We start from the raw sequence: 27040 nt of genomic DNA, 5'->3' as shown, positions 1-27040 counted from the left end.
ACAGGGAGCCAGCTTGGACTTGATGGGCCAAATAGGTTCTTTATACGCCATAATGGCTCTATGGTCCTGTGGCATGCATCCCATCACTCCTCCTCTCTATTCCTTTGAAATCTCCGTCATTCTGAATTTTTATTTGCAGACAATTCTAAAGCTGAACTAGGGATGGTAATTTTGGTAGGCAGTGAGCTATCATGAGATGACAGCAGTATTTAAAGACTGTGTGAAATACTGAGCAGCTTCTCCCATTTTCTTTGCCCAGTTGGCCCATAACGCAATGAATATGTGCAATCAAGGCTTAATTCAAAAGAGTGAGGATTAATAGTAAGAAATTTATCTTTTTCAGTAATTATTATATGGACTTTGACCACAAATATTCATTATGAAAATATGACAAAGAACATAACTGCAAACAACTGGACTTCTACCCAAACTTACATATAGCAGTCATATACATAAAAAAAAAACAATGTAGTTAAAGTAACCATTGTAACCAAAAGTTATTATTATTCTTGCAGTGAAGTAAATCTGCATTTATTTTTATAGTGCGGAGGAGGTTATTCAAAGGCTGACTGGAACTCAACTGTCCTTGGGATTTCTGGAAGAAAATGGTTTTACTGGACCTATTTTGGTTGCAAAGAAGGAGGGTTTGGGATTAAGTTTACCACCACTTACATTTTCTGTTAGTGACCTTGAAAATTATGTTGGTAAGTATTTACATGATCAACAGGTTGAATTATACACAGAAAAAGAAAGTGCAAAGAATGATTTCTTTCATTGTATTAAAAGTACCCTTAGCTGAGAAAATATTTGCATTCCATTTATTTTTCAGCTTTTAGTTATTATCACGCATTTTACATAAAATCAATCTTACTCTGAAAGCTGTGAGGAATGCAAAATGTTGAACAGCGAGAAATAGCTTTATATCTTGCTTGTGTATGTGTTATTGCATTATATATGGAATGTGCTCATCAGTGAAAGCTGATTTATGGAAACTGAGAAATGCCACAATACCTAAGCAGTTAAAAATATAAGAAGAATTTAGTTTACATTATACACTAATATTAAATGTTAATCTCTATTTTTAATCTATGATCAAGTGTATTGCATGTTTCAAATCAGCATTTATACGAATTACTGCTTTGAGCAACCAGTAATCATAAAGGGAGAATACAAGGCCCAGGCCACAAAATAATTAGGGTCTTCTGATGAAATCAAATAAGAATAAAGTGCTATTGTTTATTTAAATAATGGAAATTCACTCTTTCTTGTTTAGCTTTTAAAACCAAAGGCTTCTGTCTGGATTTAGCTTCACTTTTAAAAGCTAACTGAGATACTGGGCATTCTGAATATTTTTTGTTTTAATTTCAGATTTCCAGTACTCAGTTTTTCTTTGATATTAAGAATGAAATTGTTGACATCAGAATGACATCTTGCACCTCAGTTAAGACTAAACACTGTTGTTAACATCATATTGTTAAAACAGTTGTCCAATATTCAAGTGATGACCTATATATTAGTTGATTTGAGAGTATTACACACTGTTACCAGGTGATATGACGTAAAGGCTATACAATGTTAAAGTACATTTCACTGTGTTGTAATTCACTTCTTTCGTAAATCAGCACTATATACATTTAAAAGACATATTTAAAGCAACTGTATATGGAGGATCTTTGTATTATCTCTAATCATTATAGCCTTGATGTCCTTGAAAGAGAAAGATGCAATGTGCCTGTGCTATCCTTATGTGGTCTTTAACATGCATTAATCAGGCGCAGAATCTTTTTAGTGATGTTGGATTAGATTTTGCAGTCAGTGACAAAGCAATGGTGCTCTCATTGACCTTGAGGAAAGCTGCCCACAAAGAACTGACAACCTCTCTCTGTGGTGCAGACTTGCCCTTTCTCTACATCAGTTTGTTACTGGTGCCAAGTCAGAGGGACTCTCCAGGCATCCAGCAGCAGTAATATCATCAACCTGGGTGAATTCCTTAAATTTTATTTTAAAATTTTTACTGGTAGCAAAGTAAATGATCGGGATATACATATGGGATTAAGATAAAAGATAAAATATAATAAATAAACTTGAAAAAGTTATTTTTAAATATGTGAAATCTCTTATGACGGAGAAATTTGGCATTCAACAAATATACAACACTTCTTTAGGACCAGTGAGAACTTTTTCAACAATCTTTACAGTATGACGAATAATGTATCTGGATGATCTCATCAGCCAATGATTTCAGTCGGGAGGTTGGGGGTGGTGTGGGACTTCAACAGCGCACCATCTGGAGAAGTATAGAATCACTGACAACAACTTCCTGATTTCTGCATATAACTGCGCTTGTGCTAACTCCAGAAGTTGCTGTCGGTTTCAGGGGGGTAATTATAGTGAAAACAGACAGCTTTCCCACCATTATCACTGCAAAATCTGGGCCATTATTTTGTATAATGTTTGGAGAGGTCAATTCCTTTCCCTTGGAATTGTAGATATCCTTATGCTGCACCTATCGTCTGCTTCTCCTTTGGGCTAATGTTAAGTTAGTGGTGTAATCACTATTTTCTTTCACTGTCTCTCCTGCCAACACCAGATGGCGGCACAAGATGGCTGCCGATGCCTGACTGTGCAGATGCACTGGCCCGCGTGTGCACAGAAATCCAATGACGTCACACCTGTGGGGCTGGTGAGACAATGTAACAGGAATCCAGGGTCAGGAAAATAAGTGTTTGGTATCGCTAGTTGAGTCATGGCCTGGAAGGAAATGGGGGTTGGTTAGTAATTGCCCTCCGGCAGTTAGTTCTTTCCATCACAAAACAGATTTTCTTTCTCAGCAGGGTTAGAACAGGGTTAGGAATGGAGAGCTACAGATTCAAGGAAAATGGATCAGTGGGTAAAGGGAGTGGGAAAGCTCAGACGGGATCCCCTGTATGGACACACAACCCCTCCCCTTGCCTGGAAAACTCCACCCTCCCCCCCACCCCATCCAGAGGTCTGAACCGTGTGTCGGGCAGGGAAGGACCCGGTAAAGGCTGTGATATTCAAATTGTGGCTCGAGAGAAAAGCGCGGTCGGGAATGCAAAGACGATCAAAGAAATCCAAGCTCCCTGTTTTCCTGACCATAACCCTACCCCATGCTCCTTAACCCCGCCCACATTAAAACACTACAACAGCGCATGCACGGAGCCTTTTTCTTTGTTCTCGTACTGACAAACTTTAATTGTTGCTGTGGATCTTTTTTATGTGATTTTATAGCACATTTTGACCAGTGTTTTTTTTTTAAAAAGGGTTAATTGAATCAAAATGCATTCATTTGAAATAATTTGCACATTGGTAGTTAGTGTTTTGCATAACTCAATTTACACTTATAATCACATGGAGACTACATTCCTTTGACAGTTTGCTTATTTTACTCTATAGTAAGAGCTTAGAGTCCTTTATAGACACTTCTTGCTGTATTCTCACTTTGTTTTCCAGGCCCAGACAGAGTTATTGATGTTGTAGATGTCACAAAACAGAAGACTTGCAAGTTGACCATAAAGGAATTTGTTGATTACTACTATAGTGCAAACCGGAAGAGAGTTCTTAATGTGATTAATCTTGAGTTTTCAGATACCAAGTACGTTTTTTAAATGTAACATTTTCGTATAATTATTAAACCATTTCTCAATGTTGTTTGTGCTGTTTACAGTCTATAGCAAATATATCTAAAAGTTGAAAAAGGAAAGAGATAGCGGCAAATGAAAGTTAATGCAGAGAAGTGTGAAGTGATACCTTTTTGTAGGAAGAATTAGGAGAGGCAAAATAAAGGATACAATTCTAAAATGGTAGCACAGGTACAGCGGGGTCTGTGGTATGTGTTCAAGGTGCGGTATATGTGGTACATGATCAAGGTGCAGGGCAGGCTGAGGAAGTGGCTAGTAAGATATATGGGATCCTGGGTTCTAGAAATAGACACATAGGCCAACATTTTCCCCCCATTGGGAGGAGATGCGCGGGAGTGGGCGCCGGTTGGCGGGTTCCCGATCGGTGCCCCCGGTCGGGGGTGCGCCGCCATTTTACATGGGTGGGTCAATTAAGGCCCGCCCAGCGTGACGTCTGTTCGGAAGTGCTTTGCGCTCCCTGTGCGGGTCGGGGTGGGGGGGGTTCCCTGAGCCGGGGGTGCGCTCTTTCTTTTGCGCTCACCCGCTGACCTGAAAATCTAAATGGGTGGTGTCGGGATGCATGCCCAATGTCACCCCATGTCGTTCTACGTGTTGCCGAGCGGACCCTGCCCCCGCTCGCCGAACAGAAGATTCTGCCCATAAAGTACATAAGCAAGGAGATTATGGTGAACCTTTATAAAACACTGGTTCAGCCTCAATTGGAGTATTCTGGCTAATTTTGGGCACCACACTTTGGGAAGGATGTGAAGACATTCGAGAAGGTACAGAAAAAATTTATAAGAATGGTTTCTGGGATGAGGAATTCCATTTATGAAGATAGATTAAAGAAGCTGGGGCTTTTCTCCTTAGAGAAGGGAAGGTTGCAAGAAGATTTGATAGAGGTGTTCAAAGCCATGAGGGGTCTAGACAGAATTGATAGGGAGAAACGGTTCCCATTAGGGGAAAGGTTGAGAATCAGAGGATACCGATTTAAGGTGAATGGCAAAAGAACCAAAAGCGACATGAGGAAAGTCTTTTTTTAATGCAGCAAATGGTTAGGATCTGGAATGCACAGCCTGAGAGGGTGGTGGAGGTGGATTCAACTGGGGCTTTCAAAGAGTATTGGATATTTATCTGAGAAGAAAACAAAATTACAAGGCTATGGAGCAAAAGGCAGGGGAATGGGACTAGATGAGTTATTCTTGTCTACAGCTGGCACAAACACGACAGAGTGAATGGCCTGCTTGTGTGCTGAAACCATAACTACGATTCTATGATTTTATGATTGATAGCTACCCAACTATTATAAAAGCAAAGTACTGTGGTTGCTGCAAATCTGAAATAAGAGCAAATTTTCTGGAAAAACACAGCAGGTCAGGCAGCATCTGCAAAGAGAAACAAAGTTAACATTTCAGCTCGATGAACTTTCATCAGAGCTCCAAACTTGGAAATCAGAATTCTGATGACAGATCCTCGACCTGAGATGTTGGCCTGGATTTTTGCCACCGTGAAGAGGCTCTCCATTGTGGCGAAAATCGGGAAATGACCAAAAATTCTAAGTCCCACCTCCGAACCCGGCATTTCTCATCTTCACGGGCATTGGACTGGAGTCTTGCCTGGGTTCGCATATGCGCAATCTGTGGAGGCAGCTGGCCATTTAAATCACCACCTGCCTACACCAAAGTGGGGTTTTGGAAGAATAGGAGTGTGGAATCTGGAGTGTGCAGATTAGAACAGGTAAGAGGAGGACTGAACTTGGTGGACGCATTTGGATGGCCAGGCTACTCCTTTGGAGAGGTAAGGTACCCTTTTGGATAGGGTCACAGGATACCTTTGGTAGAGGGAAGGCACCCTTTGGGATTGTTAAAAGTGATCATGATTATGCATTTTTTACTGATTGGAACTGTTAAAGCTGTCAAAGAGCTGTCCAGCTGCCAAGGAACTAACAAAGAGGCATCCAGCTGTCAAGGAACTGTCCAGCTGCCCAGCTATCAAGGGACTATCCAGCTATCAAACCTGTCAAAGCTATCCAGGAAGTGTCAGAGCAATCCAGGAAGTATCAAAGCTGTCAAAGCTATCCAGGAAATATCAAAGCTGTCAAAGCTATCCAGGAAGTGTCAAACCTGTCAAAGTTGTCCAGGAATTGTCAAAGCTGTCAAGGAACTGCCCAAGGACACTAGGCGAGTTGGCATGGAGGGGTTGAGGGCAAAGGGTGTGGGGGCATGGGTTGGCACTAAGTTGGTATGGGGGCATTGGGGGTAGGTGAGGGCAATGGTTGGCATGGATGGGGCATAGGGAGTGTGTTGTGGGAGGCGGTGACAGGTGAGGGCCGAAGGGATTTTAAAATTAATATTTTTCATTTATTTAAACACTGTGGTGGAGCACAGAGGCAGGCCTTGCACCCAGCCCGCCTCTGCACCTGCCAGCCTGCACATTCATTCCATGGTCGCCTGCCCTGACTCCTGTTTCCCCCGGACCAGAAGTGTTGCGGGTGAACATTTTTAGGGCTCAGATTCACTGAGCCGGGAAATCTCCTGACTCTGCAAGCCTGAGCTGGGGATGAAACTCTGGGCCCTTATCTCTGTTTATCTCCACAGATGTTGCCTGACCTGCTGAGTTATTCAAGCATTTTTTGTCCTTATTACTCAAATATTATGCTGGGGGACCATCAAGCCTGTGTGTCTTTAATTTCTTCAGTGAACTAAACCAGGCACAGTGCATGTTTGTGTTCAAAGAAGCATTCTTTCCTCATTGGGTTCTGAGAAAAAATATCATGAAGAATTGAGATTACCCATTGATTGGGTGGATGGAACAAAGATAAGACGATTGAACTCAAATAGCTCAATTTGAATTGTTATTAGCTTTGTAGTCATGGAGTATAATTAATAATTTTCTTGGAGAAATCCTCAACACTGAATGTTACTCTTCTAGAATAGAGGTGCCAGCAATTCAAGAGAGAATATAGGTAGAATAATATTTAGTTAAAGTATGGGCTTTAATAGTGCAGTGTTACTATAGGTCAAAATGTCAGATGAAAGGATTATCTAGTTAAGGAGCAAAAGAGTAACAGTGAGAGTTTAAATGGCAAAAAAAACTTATTCAGAAATTTATGAATATCTTTTAACAAAAACTCAGAATTGCATTTCTATATTGTTTTTTGCAGAATGTCAAGTTTGGTTGAAGCTCCTGAAGTTGTCAAGAAATTGTCCTGGGTTGATAATTTGTGGCATGATGATTCACTTTTTGATAAGCCAAAAGTTACAAAGTATTGCCAAATTGGTGTAAAGGACAGCTACACAGACTTTCACATAGACTCAGGGGGCTCTTCTGTTTGGTATCATCTCCTACGTGTAAGTTGAAGTTGTATTTTTAAATAAGAACAATAACTTGCATTCAAAAGTTGTTTACAAAGTACAAAAACTTTATAATAAACATAGCCATGTACTTGTAGTACAGCACATTGGAGTAACAGAGTAAAGATTTTCCTTGTGAATCACTAATCAGTTAACTCCTGCATTCAGAGTATCATTGAGAAAGCAAATTTGTTTTTCTGGAGGGCAAGTCAGTCTGTACAATTGTGACTGGTTTTTGAAAAGCTTTAAGAAAGACCTGGACAGCAGTTCTACCCACTCCCTCTCAGTTGTATTATGTTGCATAAGATGGAGTGAAAAAACTCATAGCAAGGAATTCTCTGAAAGCTGAGAACATAACTCCAACTCCATTCCAAACAAGCTCACCACAACCTTATTTCAAGAACAGCAGACTAGATCCTCCTATTGTTGGGATACTCACAGTGAGCGCTGGTCAGGAAAACATGGAAATACAGAGCTTGCTTTTCCATTCAATTAAATTAACTAGTCAAGCCTTCTGCTGCCTCAGCTCTTATCCCTTTTAGTCTCTCTGACTGGCTACCTGCTTTCCCTCTTTTAACGTCATCCTTCAAACTTACCTCTTTAACCGCATCTTCAGTCACCTCCGCTTATGTTTCTTCCATGTTTGCATGGTATTTGGTTGTTATCTCTGAGTAAATTTTGGGATATTTATCACATTAAAGGTGTTATAAAAGGACCAGTAACTGAAAATGCTATGTGTTAAATTATTTATGTAGCACAAAATTTATTTGCAATCTGGCAAAAGGAATATTTTCAGTATTAAGTATGCCATATCTTTGCCTCTGCAGGGGGAGAAGATTTTCTATTTGATTAAGTCAACCTCTGCAAACCTTGCTTTATATGAAAGGTGGAGTTCTTCATCCAATCAGAGTGAAATGTTTTTTGCAGATCAAGTAGACAAATGCTACAAATGCACCCTGAAGCAAGGACAGAGCCTGTTTATTCCATCAGGTAGAATGTTTCACCACACAAATTTCATTTTTAAAAGTGGGCATTTTTAGGTGGGAGATTGGGAAAAAACCTGAAAGATTATGTGTCATATTAATCACAATGATATGCACTGATGTTAGTCATGTTATTATATCATTTGATTTTTTTGGGGTAAAAAAAATTACACCTTTCCAAGAGAGCCTTGCCCTGTTGAAGCAGTATTCATTAGTCAGATGTGTGAGACAGCTATTAATAAATAATATACCTACTAAACTGGGAAGCTGATTTGCACTTGATGTGTCTTAGATTAGTTCAAAAAAGTTAGAACCCACTTGGATAAATAATATATTATAATCTTATTGTTACAATGAAAGAATGCATGTTGCTAGTTTAGCTACAGATTTAGATTGATAAATTAGAAATAAGTCTCGGTATATATCAGGAATCTTTAGATGGCAAAGGTTTAGCATAATGCAGTACAAAATGTGCTTCTATACAAATCTGCATTTCAAAAGTTAAATATAATGTATCCTTACAGGAGTGACGGGAGAGCAGGTTAACATAGGGGTAGATTTTGTTTCATTCATTAAATGTGTTTAAAAAGTAATAAGCATAGGGCTGCACTTGTTGCTTAATACTCATCAAACTATTATTTGTTAAATTCTAAAAGTAGGTTTCTGTCTTATTTATTAAACAGTGTTAATGGTATATTAATTGTGTTTAATTGTGTGCAGGTGGTGAGCATTAACTGGGGTTTCAATTGAGCACATGTAAAGGGACTCTCACTGAAACTGTGATGTAGTTGATTTAGGAGGTGTGTGCTTGTAATACTTAATTCTAGGCAAGTAAAGGGCTGAGTAAAGATTGGCTCCCATACTATCCTTCACCAAATGGCTTTCCAGAATATAAGATATAGTCATAGTTGCCATAGATTTTTGTGTATATTCCGCAGCTGCTTTGGACATTGGAAGGAGAAAGTGATTTGTACGTCTTGCAAAGAGGATCATGGTTTTCAGTGTGAAAGGATTGAATTTTGCAAAATTCCAGTTCATGGAAATTATGTCCAATATCCAGCGCAACACAAGATTTCTGCCAGGAATGTCTTCAGATCAAATGGTAACAAATGTGCGTTACTTTATCGATAGGTTGGATTTATGCAACATTGACACCAGTGGACTGCTTAGCTTTCGGTGGACACTTTTTGCACAGCCTGAACATTGAAATGCAGTTGAGGTATGGTGTTCTTCAGCTTGACAGTGGTAAAACTGCTGTTCAAGAAAGCAGTTGTGTTCTGGGAAAGAGATCTGGATGTCCGGTTTTGGTTAATTGTCAACAGAATTTATCCAAATACGCTCTTATTAAGAGAAAAAACAAGTTTATAGTTTATGTTCCTCATACAGAAAATTAAACATTTACTTGTTCCAGGGCATCTTGATTTATATGTTAGTGACTACTTCCTTAACAAAATATCTGCACAGCAACAAAGGTCCAATCCTCATCTTCCTCCTGTACCTCGCCTACATGCTGCCCCTGGTATTTTTTTCGGTAGGCAATGTATTTGCTTCCATGTATATGCTGACAATACCCAGTTCCAACTCTCTGCCATCACCCAGACTCCATGAATACTGCACTACTATCATACACCACTCTGCTTGTCTGACATCAACTGCGGAATAACCCAGAACTTTCTCATCGGCAAGACAAAATCACTTTTTCTGTTCCCACTAAACATGCATCATTTTTGTTCCCGATTTGAATCCCCTAACTAGCTGCTTGCACAGGCTGAACAAGATAGTATACAATCTTGGTGTCCCATTTAATTCTGAGTTAAACTACAGAACTCAAATTGCATGAATCACTAAGACTGACTGTTTCTCTTTCTGAAGCATTGCTTGATCTACTGTTGCCTCACTCCCAGAAGTGTCAAAATGCTTATCCATGCTTTCACGAGAACCAGGATTGATTTTTTTTTTCTTCCAGTGCTCTCCTTGCTGCCATCCATACTCCTTTCTACCAGCTCACCCAAAGCTCTGTGTGCAGCACCAGGAGAGATCTGCACACATTTCCAGATCATAAAACCCTGCACTTCCTGTTTGCTAACCCTTACATCCGATTATCATTCTTTTTATATCACATTTTTGTTTCAATTTTTGATCCATTATGAATTGCTATGTTCAGGTTTATGACGGAAGTCAATAATGTAAACATTTCGTCACTTAATCGTACAATTTGGCCGAAGGATATCATTGCAGGAGTTCTTCAGGATAGTGTCCAAGGCCCAAACATCTTCAGCTGCTTCATCAATGACCTGCCTTCCATCATAAAGTTAGAAATGCGGTTGTTTGCTAATGATTATGCAGTGTTCAGTACCATTCACAACTCCTAAGATACTGAGGCATAACATGTCCTGGACAACATTCAAGCTTAGGCTGATAAATAGCAAGTCACATGTGCACCACACAAGCACAATCTAATGACCATCTCTAATCTAACCATCTCCCCATGACGTTCAATGGCATTATCATCACTGAACCCCTCAACATCAACATCCTGTGGTTACCATTGGCCAGAAACTTAAGTGGACCAGCTATATAAATACTGTGGTTACAAGATCAGGTCAGAGCCTAGGAACTTTGCAACAGTAACTCAACTCCAGACTTCCCAAAGCCTGTTCACCGTCGACAAAGCACAAGTCAGGAATGTGATGGAATGCTCTGTGCTCACTTAGATGAGTGCAGCTCGCAACAACACTCAAGAAACCAGCCTGGACAAATCAGCCTTCTTGATTGGCACCCCATCCACCACCTTAAACATTTTCTCCCCCAATCACCGGTACACAGTGGCAGCAGCATGCACCATCTACAAGATGCACTGCAGCAACTTGGCAAAGCTCCTTGGACAGCACCTTCCAAACCCATGATCTCTACCATCTAGAAAGACAAGGCCAGCAGACGCATGGGAACATCATCACCTGCAAGTTCCCCTTCAAGTTGCACACCATCCTGACTTGGAACTATATCACCGTTCCTTCACTGTTGCTGGGTCAAAAACCTGGAGCACTTTCTCCCTAACAGCACTGTGTTAGCATCACATAGACTGCAGTGGTTCAAGAAGAAAGTTCACAATCAGCTTGAGAGCTATTAGTGATGGGCAATAAATGATGACTTTGCCTGTGGCAATCACCACATGAATGAATAAAAAAGGATGGTGCTGTCCTATCTTTTCCTAACAAAATTACTTAAGATGCGTTCTGAAAATTTTTCATTTGAACTGATCTTAGCCTGCCACTTTTTTCATACCTGAAATTTCTGTTGTTCACATATAGTTTAAACAAGAATTATTTTAGAAAATGTTGATGTAATGGGGTGGAGCCGGGGCAGCATTTATTGTGGATTCCTGGGGAATGAGAGGGTGGTGGGAAGGGAAGCCTGAGTGATTAGGAGAGGGGATGTGTAGAGAACCATTGAGGGTTATGTTTTCCTCATACCCCATCCTAAATGCAGCTTTCAGCCATTTGTGTCTCCTTTTCTCATCAAAAAACTTTATGACACCAAAAGGCAAAAGACAAGTACAACAAGAGAAGCAGAGAGAACAGAGAGAAGTACAAAAGAATTACTATACCCATTGAAATGCTACCCTATCCCCAGTTCATCTTTCCACTGCTGTCACACCTTGTACTATCCTCCTACTGCTCCCTCTACCCTTATCCCTCTCATTCTCAGAATGCCCTCCCCTCGGTGATTCTGTACTCTGCTATCTTGTTCCCAGTTCTTCCGGAGTCTTGTATGCTCTTCCTACTATCTATAGGTACGAAGAATGCTCTCTGTTGCTCCCTCATCCAACAATTCCTCTTCCATGGACCCTATAATGCCCTCCAGTAGTCTCATAACGCGTGTCCCCCATTCCAGTTCTTCCTTACACTATGAATATCCTCCCACATTGCCAACCTTATGGCTTCTGCAACCTGCTTCTCATTACCTGTAGCCTGAAGCATGTTTCCTATTATCTTCCTCTGTGCCCAGGGTTTTAAAAAACATACTAAGGGTGAAATTGTCCCAGATTTGCCCTAAGAGCGGGAGTGGGCGTGAAAAGTGACGTTTTACCCACCAGCCGCAATGGCGGATTTTTGCGCCGTATCGTCCCCTTCCGGGCACCTCATTAATAATGCATTCACGGGAAACACCCTGGATTGCTGGCGGGCGGGCTCGGATTTGCCCACCAGGCCGTGACTTCAGTGCTTCCTCGCTCTCAGGCACCAAATCTAAAGTGCACCAGAGTGCAACCTACTTCATGTCTACAGACCAGACTGCTCCAGGCAAATGAACACACAGAATAGGAACAGGAGTAGACCATTTGGCCTCTCGAGCCTGCTCTGCCATTCAATAAGATCATGTCTGATCTGTTTGTGTGTCGAGTTCCACATTCCCATCTATCCCCAATAACTTTTGATTCCCTTGCCAACAAGAATCTACCTACGTCTGCCTTTAAAAAAAGCCCAATGACCCCTTCCACTGCCTTTTGAGGCAGAGAGTTTGAAAGTGGCCTTGAAAGCAAAGATGACGGCAACCCCCAGTTTTAGTGATATCTCTCTGGGGTACCTGTTGAATGCAATGGAAAGCCACTGCGATGTCCTGTGTCCCGCTCTGGCCACAGGAGGTCCACCAGAGTCACCAATCCAGCTGGGAGGTGGTGTTCAGTGCCACTGGAGCACAGAGGAGGTCAACCATCCAGTGCAGGAAGAGGATGAATGCTCTCATCTGTTCCGCCAGGTAAGTTAACCATCTCATCACTCTCAACTCACACACTCCCAAACCCATCACACATCCAGAGGGATCTCACACTTCAAGGGACAACACCACTAACTCTCACACACACCCACATATCTCCATCAGGCTCATGTCCTCTGGAACTGGTGCCCTCATCCTGTCCATCCTGCTCACCCCACAAACATTCCATGCAGTGTCATTTGTCCTGCTCACACTGTCTCGATCTGTTTTCATGCAACGGAAGCTGTCTCACAACAGCAGGGAGAGATCCTAGACCACGAGTGGAGTAGCCAAATTTAGGCCCCTCACTCACTTTGAGGAGTGTGCCATCACGCTGACTAGTGAGGACGTGGACCGTTTCTGTGGCAACGGTTAGGTCAGTGGCGAACACCCACGTGAGGATCCTGCACCACATTGTCTCTCTCTCAATGCAACTGTGAGTGCTCTCTCTGCTGCTTTTGACTCTGCTGCCATGCACTAATTATCTTTACTTTGGTTCATAGGGAACTCTGCCAAGCGACCAATGGCCTCAGCCAGCCAGCCCCTCAGCTCCATCCAAGTCCTCACCTCCAGTGAAGAGGGCACCTCCTCCATTGAAGAGCTGGAAATAAGCAGCCTGGAAAACCCATTACAGCACTTTCCCAAACTCTCCACCAACGCAGAGACACACACACCTCGGTGGGACCTAGATCTAGAGCAGGCTCGGGTTCACAGTCTGGCGGTCACTGCACCGACACATGTCCGCAGCAGGAGGAGGCAGGTTTGTGCGAGCTCCTTGGCACTCTGAGGACTGCTGGGGAAGAGGCATTTCTGAGGTCTGAGTCTGATGACGAGCCCCTGGATTCAGCCTTCCAACTTATCTTGGAGAGTCAGTAGAAGGCGGGGAACATCGCAAAGTGCTGTTGAAAGCTCTCAACAGAGTGGTATGCGGGTTGGAGGAGTGCGTTCGCTTGATCCCTGATGCAGTGGTACCCACATGTGCACTTATGGATGTCTCCATGGGAAGGATGGCGAACCCCATGGAGACCCTGGTCCAGCAGAACGTGGAGATGCGTGCAGATCTGCACTCCATCGTGGTAGCCATAGAGGAGAATTTGCAGGTGGTGGTGTTCCCATCCGTCTGCTGCCCTTGTTCTTCTAGATGGTAGCGGTCGTGGGTTTGAAAGGTGCTGCCTAAGGAGCCTTGTTGAATCCCTGCAGTGCATCTTGTAGATGGTACACACTGCTGCTACTATGCGTCAGTGGCGGAGGGAGTGAATGTTTGTGGATGGGGTGCCCATCAAACAGGCTGCTTTGTTCTAGATGGAGTCAAGCTCCTTGAGTATTGTTGGAGCTGTACTCATCCAGGCAAGTGGAGAGTATCCCATCACACTCCTGATTTGTGCCTTGTAGATGATGGACAGGCTTTGGGGAGATGAGTTACTCACCACAGGATTCCTAGCCTCTGACCTGCTCTTGCAACCATGGTATTTATATGGCTAGTCCAGTTCCATTTCTGGTCAATGGCACACCCAGGATGGTGATAGTGAGGGATAATGCCATTGAATGTCGAGGGATGATGGTTAGATTCTCTCTTGCTGGAGATGGTCATTGCCTGGCACTTGTACAGTGCTAATGTTACTTGCCACTTGTCAGCCCAAACCTGAATATTGTCCAGGTCTTGCTGCATTTGGACATGGACTACTTCAGTACCTGAGGAGTTGCAAATGGTGCTGAAAATTGTGCAATCATCAGCGAACGTCTGCACTTCTGACCTTATGATGGAAGGAAGGTCATTGATGAAGCAGCTGAAGATGGTTGGGCCTAAGAGACTACACTGAAGAACTACCTGGGAGAATTGCTTTCGGAACACTCTGGGGAAATATGCCCTTTTGCAGAAAGCCCTTCTCCTCTGCCTCTTCCTCCTCCTCCCTCTTCCAGTAGCCTGTCGTGCTCTCTGTCACCTCTGCTTCTTTTCCTAATAATGCTATAGTTCAAAGGGGATGCAAACTACTATGCCTATGTCTGGGAGCAACTTGTTTATTGAAATCAGGACAAAGTCCTACAGAACATGTCACACTACTCCCTGTGGTCTCCAGAAACTTGAAACAACTCTGCAAACCAGCAACTACTTCTACAATCATAGCAAGAACTAATAGAAATCAATCAGCAACCAATTTGACAGTAGTTGATTTTATTTATTTATTGAATGCAAATCCCCGAAGCCAAGTGACAGCTTCCTCATTTGGTGAGTTTAAGGTAATTAGCCCACCACCTAGTCTGTAGAGAGGACACTCCTCGGTAACGTGCAACATTACTTGTGTCTTTCCACAAGTGCATAAGGGATTTGTACCGAGGCCGCAGCAGTGGAGGTTGGCTGCATAGGGGCCCTGGCCTGTCCTGAACCTGTTTAGCAAGGACCATTGTCGCCATAGCAGTTCAAAGTAGTTGATGATCCCTTTAAATAGCGCTGATGGGGAGGCCTTTCCTACTGCTGATCAAGAGTTCATCTGTGCAAGGTTAAGAGAGTGCATTAGTTGGATTAATGAGCTCCAAAATGACAATGTTAGCGTCAAATCATTGTTACACACTGATTAACATCATAATCTGCCTACTCTGCATACTTGAGATAGACGTTCACTGCTCATATGCTGACGTCCTCACCAAAATGGTGCCTGGCAAGGCTAGCACCAGAAGTGTGTGTGTGCCCCATGGACACCATTTCGAACTCAAAACGTCATCCTCTGTCTCTTTTTCTGAATTGACATAAGTGTTGCTATTTTTGTAGAAATACAATCATGTATGTATATGTGCGTATTACACGTATTTGTATATACCCTAGTCCTGTTATCCTCAGCTCACTATTCGATTTTCACTGGAAGACTACACTTCATCTTGAATTCCCTCCATCCCCAAATGAAACTGCATGGCATGTAAAAAAAATCTGTTGTGAATATCCTGTCCACAATCTTCACACCTTGTTACAAACTCTGATCCACACTTTTTATTTCAACACTTAACATTAAAAATGCCTACATAATCAGTTGTAAGGGGAACTCCCTGTGTAAACAGCTCCTGAAAATGCAGTAACTACAGTTTGTGGGTGCTAGGTAGCCAATTTGTTTATAGAAAGGTCTGTTTTCATTGATTGACTGTAGGTAATGCCACAGGCAACTTACTGATGTGTATTAAGCATCAAATATTTTTTTGAAATCAAATATGACTGAAATTCTTTGACATGAGAGAGCCAAATGTGGGGCAGATGCATCACAGCACCACTTGAATTTAAAGTGTTATAACCCTAGACCAGACCCCCAAATTGTTGGTAAGATCTAGTTAGGGACTAATAATGTTCTGTTTAAACTAGGAAAAGTTTGAGATTCAAGACATTTGTTCAGTGAACAAAGTCACAAAATTCCACAGGTTTTGAACAAACAAAAATCAACTTTACTACACAAGGTCAGAAAGATAAAACCATTTACAATATCAATCTTATACTCTAACATTCAGAGTAAATATGAGGTACGTATGAATTAACAGGCAAAGTATGGTCGAACACACTGCACTGCACAGCACAATAAATGGCAGATGCGACCAAGACAGAATCCACGGATTTCTCAACAATCCACCCAGACTCAGTAAACACCTGTGAGTCAACCAATTTCACTGAAACTCTCTCCCTCATGAGCGATTCCAGTCTTCACCTTCAAAGATTTAACCTGGGAATTCTCCCCAAAAGTCACTTCAACTCGGACAGCCTGAATATCAGCCCACCTCGCAGGGTTTCAGTCTCGCCTCTTGAGACTCCATTCCCCTGGATTCCTGAGTGTGCACTCAAGCATTAACTCAAAAGTGCAACTTCAGTTCTTTGGCCATGTCAAGGAGAATGCTACTGCTCTCAAAGGGATACCTTTGCCTCAACAGCCTGCAGCATAGTGTCACCAACCTCTGCTGCTTTCTTAGAATGCCAGAACTTCCTCTGAGCCCTCACCACTTACAGTATGCTAACTGCAGCCCTGTTCCAGCTTGGAGCTTGTTTCTCTGCTCCTCTCTCCTTTTCCTTAACTTAACTGGGACCTTCTGCCTGTCCCCTCTCCCTGTCCCCTGCCTGGGATGCTTGTCTGCAATGGCGCTTTGTTTCCGGTCACATGACCTGGGATTTAGCTTCTGCGCAGGCACGCTGGGCCCATCCTCAGTCCAAAGGACTCTCAATGCTGAATTGTGCATTGCCGCCCACTTCCCGTCTGTGCTCCGAGGTCTGCTGGGACTTGAAGTTCCCGACCCCTGCTCTTGACTTTAAGGTAAGCTCGGCTTTCATAACAAAAGTCATTGTACCTAAAGAAAGAAAGATTTTTGTATTTATATGGTGCCTTTCACAACCACCAGATGTTTCAAAGTGCTTTACAGCCAATGTAGTACTTTTTGAACTGTAGTCATTGTTGTAATGTAGGAAATGCAACAGCCAATTTGTGCACACCAAGTTCCCACAATGTGATAATGACCAGATAACCTGTTTTAATGCTGCTGATTGAGGTAGAAATATTGGCCAGGACATTGGGGCTAAATCCTCTGCTCTTCTTTGAACATAGTGCCATGGGACAGAATTTTGGAATGATTCTTCAAAAACGTTGGTGGGGAATGCACTGCACCCCCCTGTCCTGACAGCTTCCCCACAGCCAATTACTTTCTGGAGCGTTAAGTAACTGTACACAGGCCTTCTACCCCTACCTGGGGAGCAGGTCCTATCTCAGTTGCCGGTAGATTTCTAGTCCCAGCAGCACCTTGGGAACATGGCTACTGCTGGGGCAACACTGAGTCCCACAGAACAAAGTACCAGGAGCCCAGGATGCAGGTCTCGGCCAGGAGAGGAGGCCCCAGGGGACAGAGTGGGCAAAGGTGTGGGGAGGCCAGGGAGGGGAGTGGACACTCAGGGACTGGGACAAGACCATGAGGGGGCAGGGGGGAAGGAGGGACCCCCGATTGGGAAAGGAGATCCGTGAGGGAGGCGCCTCTCGCTTCCCACCCGAAGCCTAAGTAGGCTAATTGTGGCTGGGTGGGAAACACCCTTACTTGGCTACCCAAGGACCTCAGTTGGATTGGGGGCGGGCAGGCCACACTGGACCTCACTCGTTACCCCCATAAATTCACTGTCAGGTCGGGGTCGGTGGGTAGGCAACGGAAGAACTCCAGAATTTTACACCAACGACCCCCCCCCCACCGGCCACCACCTTCCAAGCCCACTGGCGGGAGACTGTAAAATCCTGATATTTTTACATCCACCCAAGCAGGCAAATGGGATCTCACCCAAAAGAAGGCACCTCCAACAGTGCAGCGCTCCCAACAGTGCAGCACTCTCTCAGCACTGCACTGGAGTGCAGCAGAGATTTATTTGCTCAAACCCTGAAGTGGGAATTGAGCCTTGAACCTTGTGACTCAGAGGCAAAAGTGCTACCAACTGAAGCAGAACTAACACTGACACTTGTTTAAATGAATCAGTTTCTTAAATTTACGGGACTACTGATTGGCCAGGATTTTGCAGTGAGCAGAAAATGAATGTGCTTGCAGTTAATTACGCTTACAGCTGCCCACAGACTTTGCAGGCTTTTGAGCTGCAGCTTATGGTTCTTGGAGATAAATTCTAGCGCAGTGCCCTCCACGAGTGATCAGTGGTGTATGTGGGCAGGACAAGTAACAATGTGCCTTTTCAACCAAAGAGGTTGATAAATCCTGACTGACACACGCAGGGTTGGGTTTTCATTTGTGGATCCCGATTCTGCCATCAGGAGGAAATGTGGATTGGGAGTCCACACATGCTGGCTGTGGCCATCTTGCCATCGCAGCTCTGCATATTGGAGTTAAAAATGGTAGATGGAGCACTGGGTCGCTGCTCTGTCACCGAGAGGCCACATCCATTTATTGGCTGGGATTTGATCTTAGCAGGGGCTCAATTGCAGTTGGCGTCTGCACATTTGCTTTAATGGGCACATTAAGGGGCCTAATTGCTACCCATCACCAACCAGGCTTCTCAAAAAGGGTGTGGAGGCAGGACCATGCTGGTAAATTTGCACATCAACTAGTGGTGGAAATTGCATCCCCTTAGGGCCTCCGTTCCACCTCCTTGGATGTTTAAATATTTAGCCCACAGGGTCTAAACTAGGAGGCATAAATTAGAATATCTAACTCATTGTAAAATCATAGACAGAAAGGAAAGTATAGGGAAAGAAAGATGCGACAGCGAGAGAGATAATGGGGACAAATAAAAAGTTATTTAAAATCTCCCAACAATAATTAACTTCTGAATCAATGGGACTCCACAGTTAAAAATTATATTTCTATTGCCAGAGAGGTTAGTAGTAATTAAGATTTATCACAGTATTAAATATTCATCTGTTCCTTAGTGTACCAGACCTAACTTTTTCTGTGGATAAACACAGCAACTTACTGCTCCTGCATGGATTTCAGTGACAAATCTGTTGGCGAAGTAGTGTAACATTTAGACACCAGTGCAGACAGTAACATCCAGATTTCTGCATTTAGCTGCATATGTGTAGAATTCTGGAAATTGCTGTTTAATTGAGCACTGGTAGCCCCACAAATACCCTTAACCCAAAATTTGGACCATTGTATAATGCTAGATCATGTTGATTAAACTGGTTGTTCATGTATCTAACTATAATTTTGCTTTTTAACAGAGCTTATGAAGTGGAAAAACGATTGAAAATTGGCAGCCTTATTAAGTTCTCAAACTTTGAAGTCATATGTTGGTATGTTGGCAAATATCTCCTTGAGACATTCAAAGGTAATGTGAATCAATTAAAAGAACTTTTCCCAATCCTATGATATATCAGTTGTTTAATTCTTCAAAAGCTTTACATTTATAATTGATTTTAACTGATACTGATTATATTATTCCTTTCTTGATTTCAATAGGTTTGCACAAATCTGGGAAGCAGCCTCCAACTTATCTGGTATTAGGAGCAAAAGCTCTAAATGGTGCTTTCAGGTCATGGACCAAGAAACAGGTAAAGAATGTTGCGCTGTCTTGCTGTCATGTAGGTAAATGCAGGCAAAAATGATCAATTTTGCAGGTTTTTGGTCTCTGCCAGTATGGCCTTGGATGATTTTCAGGTGTTGGGAGTGCCACATAAAACAGATGTTAAGCCATTTTACCTATACTACTTAGGGACATAAGACGTGTTTTTAGAACCCCGTGGTAATTGGAGTGTTGTAGCATGATGAGCCCTAATCAGTGGCTGCCTCCAAAAATGTAAGTAATAATTTTGTGACTATTTTTATTATAGAGTCAGGAGGAGCTCCTGCACCCCTGACGACGGCCATCAGCCCTCATCCTGCTGTCCTTCCAATTGGGACTTATCTGAAGTTCCTGCTAGCCCAAGATTCAGCCCACTTGAAGGGCAAGCTGCCTGTTAAAGTGTGACAAGAGCTGGCATATCACACGGAATTTTTCGATAAAGCCTAAGAGCCAATTTTGGGCCCCTCATTTCGGGCATGTGCTATCTGCACAAGACAAATTCTGGGCCTGAAAACTGTTCCAGATGAATTTCTACCCTGTGGAATTAAAAAGATCAATTCAGTTAGTCCCACTGCCTTGCTCTTTCCCTGCAACATTTTCACTTTCAAGTGTAAATCCAATTCCATTTTTGCAAGTTACTCACAAAGGCCACTTTGGAAGTTACCTTTTGACACAGACCACAGAAGGAGGAAGTGACCTTGTACATTCCTGGTCATTTGGATTCAGGCATTTCAAAGGTCATGATCCTAATTAGTGACTAGTGACACTTCCTAGCCACCAGGTTTCATTGTCCAAACCCTCTCCATTAACTGCAGTTAATATTTATCAGTTATTGACCTATTCCATCATATTTTCATCTTAGGTTATAGCTGATCATGAAGATGAGATTCCAGAAACCATTAAAACAGCACAACTTATTAAAGAATTTGCCAAAGAAATACGAATAGCAGAGGTAAGTTTCCTTCTGTAATCTGACTGCAACATTTTATTCCTTATATGTACTACAGAGTAAAGATATCAAATAATGATCAAGCCTTCCTATTACGCTTTATTTAGTTACTTTTCGACCTAAGACTTTTTTTTAGGTTCAATAAAGATAGTTGTAAAAAGATTCTTACTTAAAAAAGTAAATATGTTATTGGGAGACCTTTTACTGGCAATGAATGGCATTTCATGAAATCATATTTTTTCCTGACAAAGTCAAGTGAATTTTCAGTTATGTCCATAATATACCTTTTTAGGGGTTAAAGCTGCAGTATTTCATAGGAACTTCTATTGTTTTAAGTGTAAACAGTTTAATTTTTACCAGATGAAGTTCGTGTCTGGCACAAAAATGTTAAAAATGTGTATATTTAAAGAATAGGAGAAAAAAGAAAATTTGATTAAACATCCCTCATTGTAGATCATCAGTGATGTCATTCTTTTTATACATTATTATCTGGAAGATTCAGACTCATCAGTTCCTGAAGATGTTTTCTGCAGCATCACTGGAACATCTAGACGTCCTTGCACTGCTAGACCCATACATGACACTGTACAGGGATGAGATATTTCAGTTGGCAAAAGAAAAGTAGGTGGAGTCTCAGTAAATATTCTAACAGTGTGTTCTGTAATGTTGCTGTATTTTCAGACTCTATATTTTTGCATGGTATTAAGATAAATGCCATTCCAACAAATAATGTGAAACCACTGATGTTTTCTATAAGGTACTGCAGCTTTATGTGAAACTCTGGTTGTATGTATGTATGATATCTAAACACTCTGATTAAGGTATGAGTAACTTTTTAATAAATAGTGCTCATTTTAGTTGGACTGAAAACTCAGTAGTAGATGGTACAGAAATAAATTTAGCAGTTAGTACAAATAACTTCTTAATTGAAAGTATTTGAAATCCTTGTCCTCAAATTAAGCTACACACGAAAGCAAACTCTCCCATTTTGATTTTTATTTGTTAGTTATATTTGATAGAATATTAAAATGAAATTAGAAAAGCATAACTGAATATTACATGTAAAAGCCATAATATTTTAAGGAAGCAGCTTATTCATGATTGGAATTTATACCAAAGAAGAAGGTATTATACCTTTGTCTGCAGTCAGATATTCAATAGTAACACATTTGGAAAAGTTTAGGAGCAGAATAAAAACAGAAACAGAAATACCTGGAAAAACTCAGCAGGTCTGGCAGCATCGGCGGAGGAGAGCACAGTTGACGTTTCGAGTCCTCATGACCCTTCAACAGAACTGGTTGAAGGGTCATGAGGACTCGAAACATCAACTGTGCTCTCCTGCGCCGATGCTGCCAGACCTGCTGAGTTTTTCCAGGTATTTCTGTTTCTGTTTTTGTTTTGGATTTCCAGCATCCGCAGATTTTTGCTTTTATTTAGGAGCAGAATATTTGCTTATCAGCTTGGATGTCAGTGAATTACAGGTTGTGTTATGTTTTCCGATCTTTATCTCATCACAGAATGCACTTAAAACAAATGAAAGCGAGGTGAGTGATATAATCAGTACAGCCAAAAGTCCTCAAATACCTGCCAAACTGCCAGCGCACACAGGAACAGCATCTGTTGAGAAGTCAGAAAAAAAGAAAGCTTCACGGGCCAAAGAAGGAGGAAAGAAAAAAGGGAAGAAAGAAAAAGAAAGCACACCATTACTTCCAAACCTTGACATTCTTGAGGCACATACAAAGGAGGCTTTGATTAAAACTGAAGTGCCAAAGAAAGGGGGAAAGGTGAGTTTTATTTTACTAGATTAAAAGTGAATTCATCTTTCTATCTGTCACCTAATGTGATAATGCTTTGCAAATAGAGATAATGCAAATCCCCATCGAAAATGTAACAGTAGACATATTTTTCTTTTATTTGTGCAACAGAGCTTCTGCCTGTCCCTAACCTGTCTGCAATTTTATGGGGGTGGGCAAGGCCTAAAGTGGCCTTGCTGCCTTCACCCCAGTTGAGACCCTTAAGTGACCAATTATTAGCCACTTTAAGGGTCGTTACCCACCTGGCCATAATTTTTCAGCTGGTGGGAGGAATTCAGGGGTGGGGGTGAGGGCGGTGGGAAACCCAACAGATCACCCTGCTTGGGCCTCGGGCGGGAAAGGTGGGGGTCGCCCACATCATTGGCCCCATTTCTAGATAGGGCACCCCGTCCCCAGGTGCTCCCTCCACACCTGGCATTGCCATCACAATCCCAACCCCCTCTCCACTCCTGTCACCACTGTGAGATCTCGGGCCTACCTGGGGTTGTGGGACCGGCACTTTGACTGGCGGTGCGGCTCGTAGTCCCAGCAGTGGCCACCGCTCCCAGTAGCGCCCCTGGGATTACAGAACTACTGGCCAATGAGATGGCCAGCAGCTCTTTGAGGCAGGACTTCCTCCCGTGTGAGGGCAGAGGTCCTGTCTCCAGCCAATTAATGCTCCTCGGATTGTTAAATGGCTGCGGGACAGAAGGCATTCAGGTTGTGGGGCGGGAAAATCTGCCATCCAAAAAGTCCTGCCCTAGTTTGGGGAGAGAAATTAGATCTTACTGTGCTACCTGTGCCTTCCCCATTCCTCAGTCAATGCTGACACTTTCCTTCCTCTCCATTTGAAACGCTGCCCACAAATTTTGTACCTTAAGTTATCCATTGCCCCTTTCTCTATATTGCTATCTGGTTGCCTCCCCCTTAGTTCTTGTCAATTTCTACCCATCATTGCAACCCATTTCCCCTTCTCTGCCTATAAGTGCCTTCCTTTACCATGGAGTTTCCCTTCTGTCCCTGTATTCTGAATCACTCCCTTTCCCTCCCCTTGTGATTGTTGCCTCCGTATACGGGAACCAATAACTCCAGTTCACAAGTGTTGCAATGTTCCAGGCAAACAGTCATATACTTACCTGTAGCGTTGTGATATTTTGGTTTCTCATTTTCAGCAGCTGTTTTAAGCATCACTCACCCAGGTCAGGCACAGTGCAGGTTCAAATGCAGAATACAGCTCCCTCCACTCTGTTTCAGTTTTGTGCCTCTCTCCCATCTCAGAAAGGTGCTCACCATTGCAATGTTGGAACGTTTTCCATTTTCCACAACAGCCATCCTTTCAGCCTGCAAGTGAGATTACCCATTAATACCGAATTAATGATGGCTTGCTATATTTTTTGGCTAACATCTGTGCTGAAATTGTACTAACTTAATTCAAGTAGAACCCTTATAGCCGGAGAGATACTTCCATTCTATTGTAAACCAAGCCAAGAAGTGAAAATACGTCTTTTCACCTTCTTTTCAACATTGGAACCCATTTTGAAATAACAAATACAAGAGCTCGTAAAAAAATTTAAAGTTGAGTGTAGCTCAGGATCTCCTAGGTTACAAGTTAGAGGATACTTAGTGGATAAGGACCTGGCATTCTGATGAAGACAATAGACAAAGGCATCTCCGAACAGTCCAACAGATAGACATTGTAGGCTAAAACTTTGACCTGCTTTTTGGCCACAGGGTCGTGTTTCACAACCTGCCCACTCCAGTTCTGTCGGAGGTGGGCAGCATTCAAACTTGATGCTCTCACCTCTTTGCCACGATTGTAGTGTGTGGATAAATGGGTTCTTTGCTGCCGAATTACTCTGTACTACTGCTTGATACCTCTGCACTCAATAGAGGTAGTCCATCTCTCTTAAAGGGAAATTGCAGTGAGTAATACTGCTGCAATTTAAAAGATGGAAAATGGAACACCAGGGCAGAGAGAGAGGGTTCCAGTGTGATTGATATGACGCTCGAAGCATTAGTGGTGGAGGGCGAAGGAGTAGAAATGCTATGGTTCCACAGGGGACCAAAGGCCCTCGATGACAACACCCACAAGGGATTGAGAGCAGGGGCCTTGAAGGTAAATTTCTGGCACCTGGCACTGATGACCTGGCAGCAGTACCAGAAGAAATCTGATGGCCTCATATGGTTGGTCAAGGTCATTGAATACATCTTCACGTGACATCTCCGATCCACCACACCACCAACCTCTCACATTGCTCAATGTACCACACCCCCGTCACTCACCCAGCAGCACTTTGTGGAGGATATGCCTAACCTCCAGATAGTTCACCTCAACTTACCTTCCACACATTATGTTGCTGTCAGCCTCACAATTAGCTTTCACTGCTTCCACATACCTCCAGCTATTCAGCAATGACATGCTTATCACCCAGACACAGTGTTACACAATCATTGACATTCTACCCTCTTGCATGATGATGTGGTGCACAAAGAAGATGTCACTGGGAACATTGAGGATGGCGGTATCTTCCTGCCCTATGCCCCTTCTCAAATCCCAGCTTACATTCATCCAGCTATTTGGCATGATGAGCAAGTTGCTGATGGTGTTACCATGAACCTCTTGCATCCCATCCCATCCCCCTTTCCTCACACCAGCCTTCCCCTTCTGATTTCCTGCTTTCAGACACCAAAGAGCTGTTGCCTGCTGAGCCACAGCAGCCGAAGGAAGAAGAGAGAGAGCAACACAGCACAGCAGTAATGAAGAAGCCCCATCTCTTGATTTGATACTCCCAGTCACCAGCTCAGATACTGGCAATGCATCGTACCAAGGAGGCTAGTGTCGAGTTGGGATCAGCACATGGTGAGTCACTGGGCACAAGTGGGCTTCAGCCAGGCCAGATGTAAAGCATGGTTTGTTTGTTAGCTCACTGGAGGGTGAGGTCACAGACAAATTCTGCCACAGATGACTCAGATGAGTACCTCAATGGGGCAGCATACAGGAAAGCACTGAGATGCTAGCCCTGCTTTGGCTGGCCCATCCAACAACATCCTGTCACTGTTGAGGAGCGTGAAAGAATCCAGCTCCTAGTTGACAGAGGACGTCACGCAAAGTGCCCTCTCTGCAGCCTTTGCTCCATCATGTTGACATTCTGCAGACCCAGAGACTTTGATACTGCTGCCCTTACACCTTTTGCTGCCTTTGCGTGGGCAGGACTTTTTCTTATTCATTCAAGGGGTGTGGGCTTCGCTGGCTAGGCCAGCATTTATTGCCCATCCTTAATTGCCCTCGAGAAGGTGATGGTGAGCTGCCTTCTTGAACAGCTGCAGTCCATGTGATGTAGATACACCCACAGTGCTGTTAGGGAGGGAGTTCCAGGATTTTGACCTAGCGACAGTGAAGGAACAGCGATATATTTCCAAGTCGGGATGGTGAGTGGCTTGGAGGGGAACTTCCAGGTGGTCACCTACTCTTCTGCCATCCCTTTACACTGCACTCGCTGGCAAATTAAGGAACCACAACAGATCCCAAAACATTCTTGGGCCTGTTCAGACACTACAATAGTAGAAATTCTTCAAAATTACCATACCTGAAATTTCAGTGCCTGGCCCTTTAAGGAATGCTTGTGCAAGGTCCATCTTGCAGCTTTGCACTTTTTGTTTGAAGAGTGACATTCTCATTCAATACCTGGACCTGTGTAGTTCAAATGAGGTATTCTGGAGATGCATCAGCTGATTGGGCTGTGTAACATACAAATATATGAATTAGGAGCAGGTGCTGGCCGTTCGGCCCCTTGAATTGCTCCGCCATTCAATAGGATCATGGCTGATCTGATTATGGCCTCAACTCCACATTCTGCCTATCCCTGATAATCTTCCACTCCCTTGTTAGTCAAGAATCTATCTACCCCTGCCTTAAAAATAATCAATGACTCTGCCTCCACCGTCCTCTGGGAAGCAGAGTTCCAGAGACTCACGACCCTCTGAGAGAAAAAATTTCTCCTCATCTCCGTCTTAAAGAGGAGACTCCTTATTTTTAAACCATGTCCCCTAGTTCTAGTCTCTCCCATAAGGCGAAACATTTCAGGATGCTTTCAGCACCCACCCTGTCAAGACCCTCAATATCTTATGTTTCAATAAGATCACGTCTCATTCTTCTAAACTCCAATGAATACAGGCCCAGCCTGTCCAACCTTTCCTTATAAAATTATCTCCCCCGTCCCAGATATCAGTCAAGTGAACCTTCGCTGAACTACTTCTAATGCATTTATATCTTTTCTTAAATAAGGAGACCAAAACTGTACACAGTACTCCTGATACGCTCTCACCAACGCCCTGCACAACTGCAGTAAAACACCCTACTTTTATATTCCATTCCCCTTGCAATAAATGACAACATTCCATTGGCTTTTCTAATCACTTGCTGTACCTGCATACTAACTTCTTGTGACGTCAGGATAGCTTGCCTTCACAACCTCCTACCATATGCCGGAGATGTTGGTGCGGTCGCCCCTCACAAGAGCTGTGCTCACCGTTCCAGAATCTGCTGGCTTAGCCCAG

General features: G+C 43.0%; 1 protein-coding gene across 4 annotated transcripts in view; it reads left to right on the top strand.

Annotated features, from left to right (window-relative positions):
- The window catches only part of phf2 (PHD finger protein 2), a 151334-nt gene that overhangs the window by 78172 nt on the left and 46122 nt on the right, over positions 1–27040 (top strand). For all 4 annotated transcript variants that reach the window (XM_078543487.1, XM_078543484.1, XM_078543483.1 and 1 more), the window contains 9 exons: positions 544–704; positions 3475–3616; positions 6805–6991; positions 7822–7984; positions 9109–9196; positions 19401–19507; positions 19639–19730; positions 20604–20693; positions 22208–22474. In XM_078543487.1, coding sequence (XP_078399613.1) covers positions 544–704; positions 3475–3616; positions 6805–6991; positions 7822–7984; positions 9109–9196; positions 19401–19507; positions 19639–19730; positions 20604–20693; positions 22208–22474 — 1297 coding nt within the window. The remainder of the gene's footprint in view (positions 1–543; positions 705–3474; positions 3617–6804; positions 6992–7821; positions 7985–9108; positions 9197–19400; positions 19508–19638; positions 19731–20603; positions 20694–22207; positions 22475–27040) is intronic.

The sequence above is a fragment of the Cetorhinus maximus genome, chromosome 6, assembly GCF_964194155.1.
Source record: "Cetorhinus maximus chromosome 6, sCetMax3.hap1.1, whole genome shotgun sequence".
In the NCBI taxonomy this organism is placed as follows: domain Eukaryota; kingdom Metazoa; phylum Chordata; class Chondrichthyes; order Lamniformes; family Cetorhinidae; genus Cetorhinus; species Cetorhinus maximus.
This window is presented reverse-complemented; position numbering and strand designations above follow the sequence as displayed.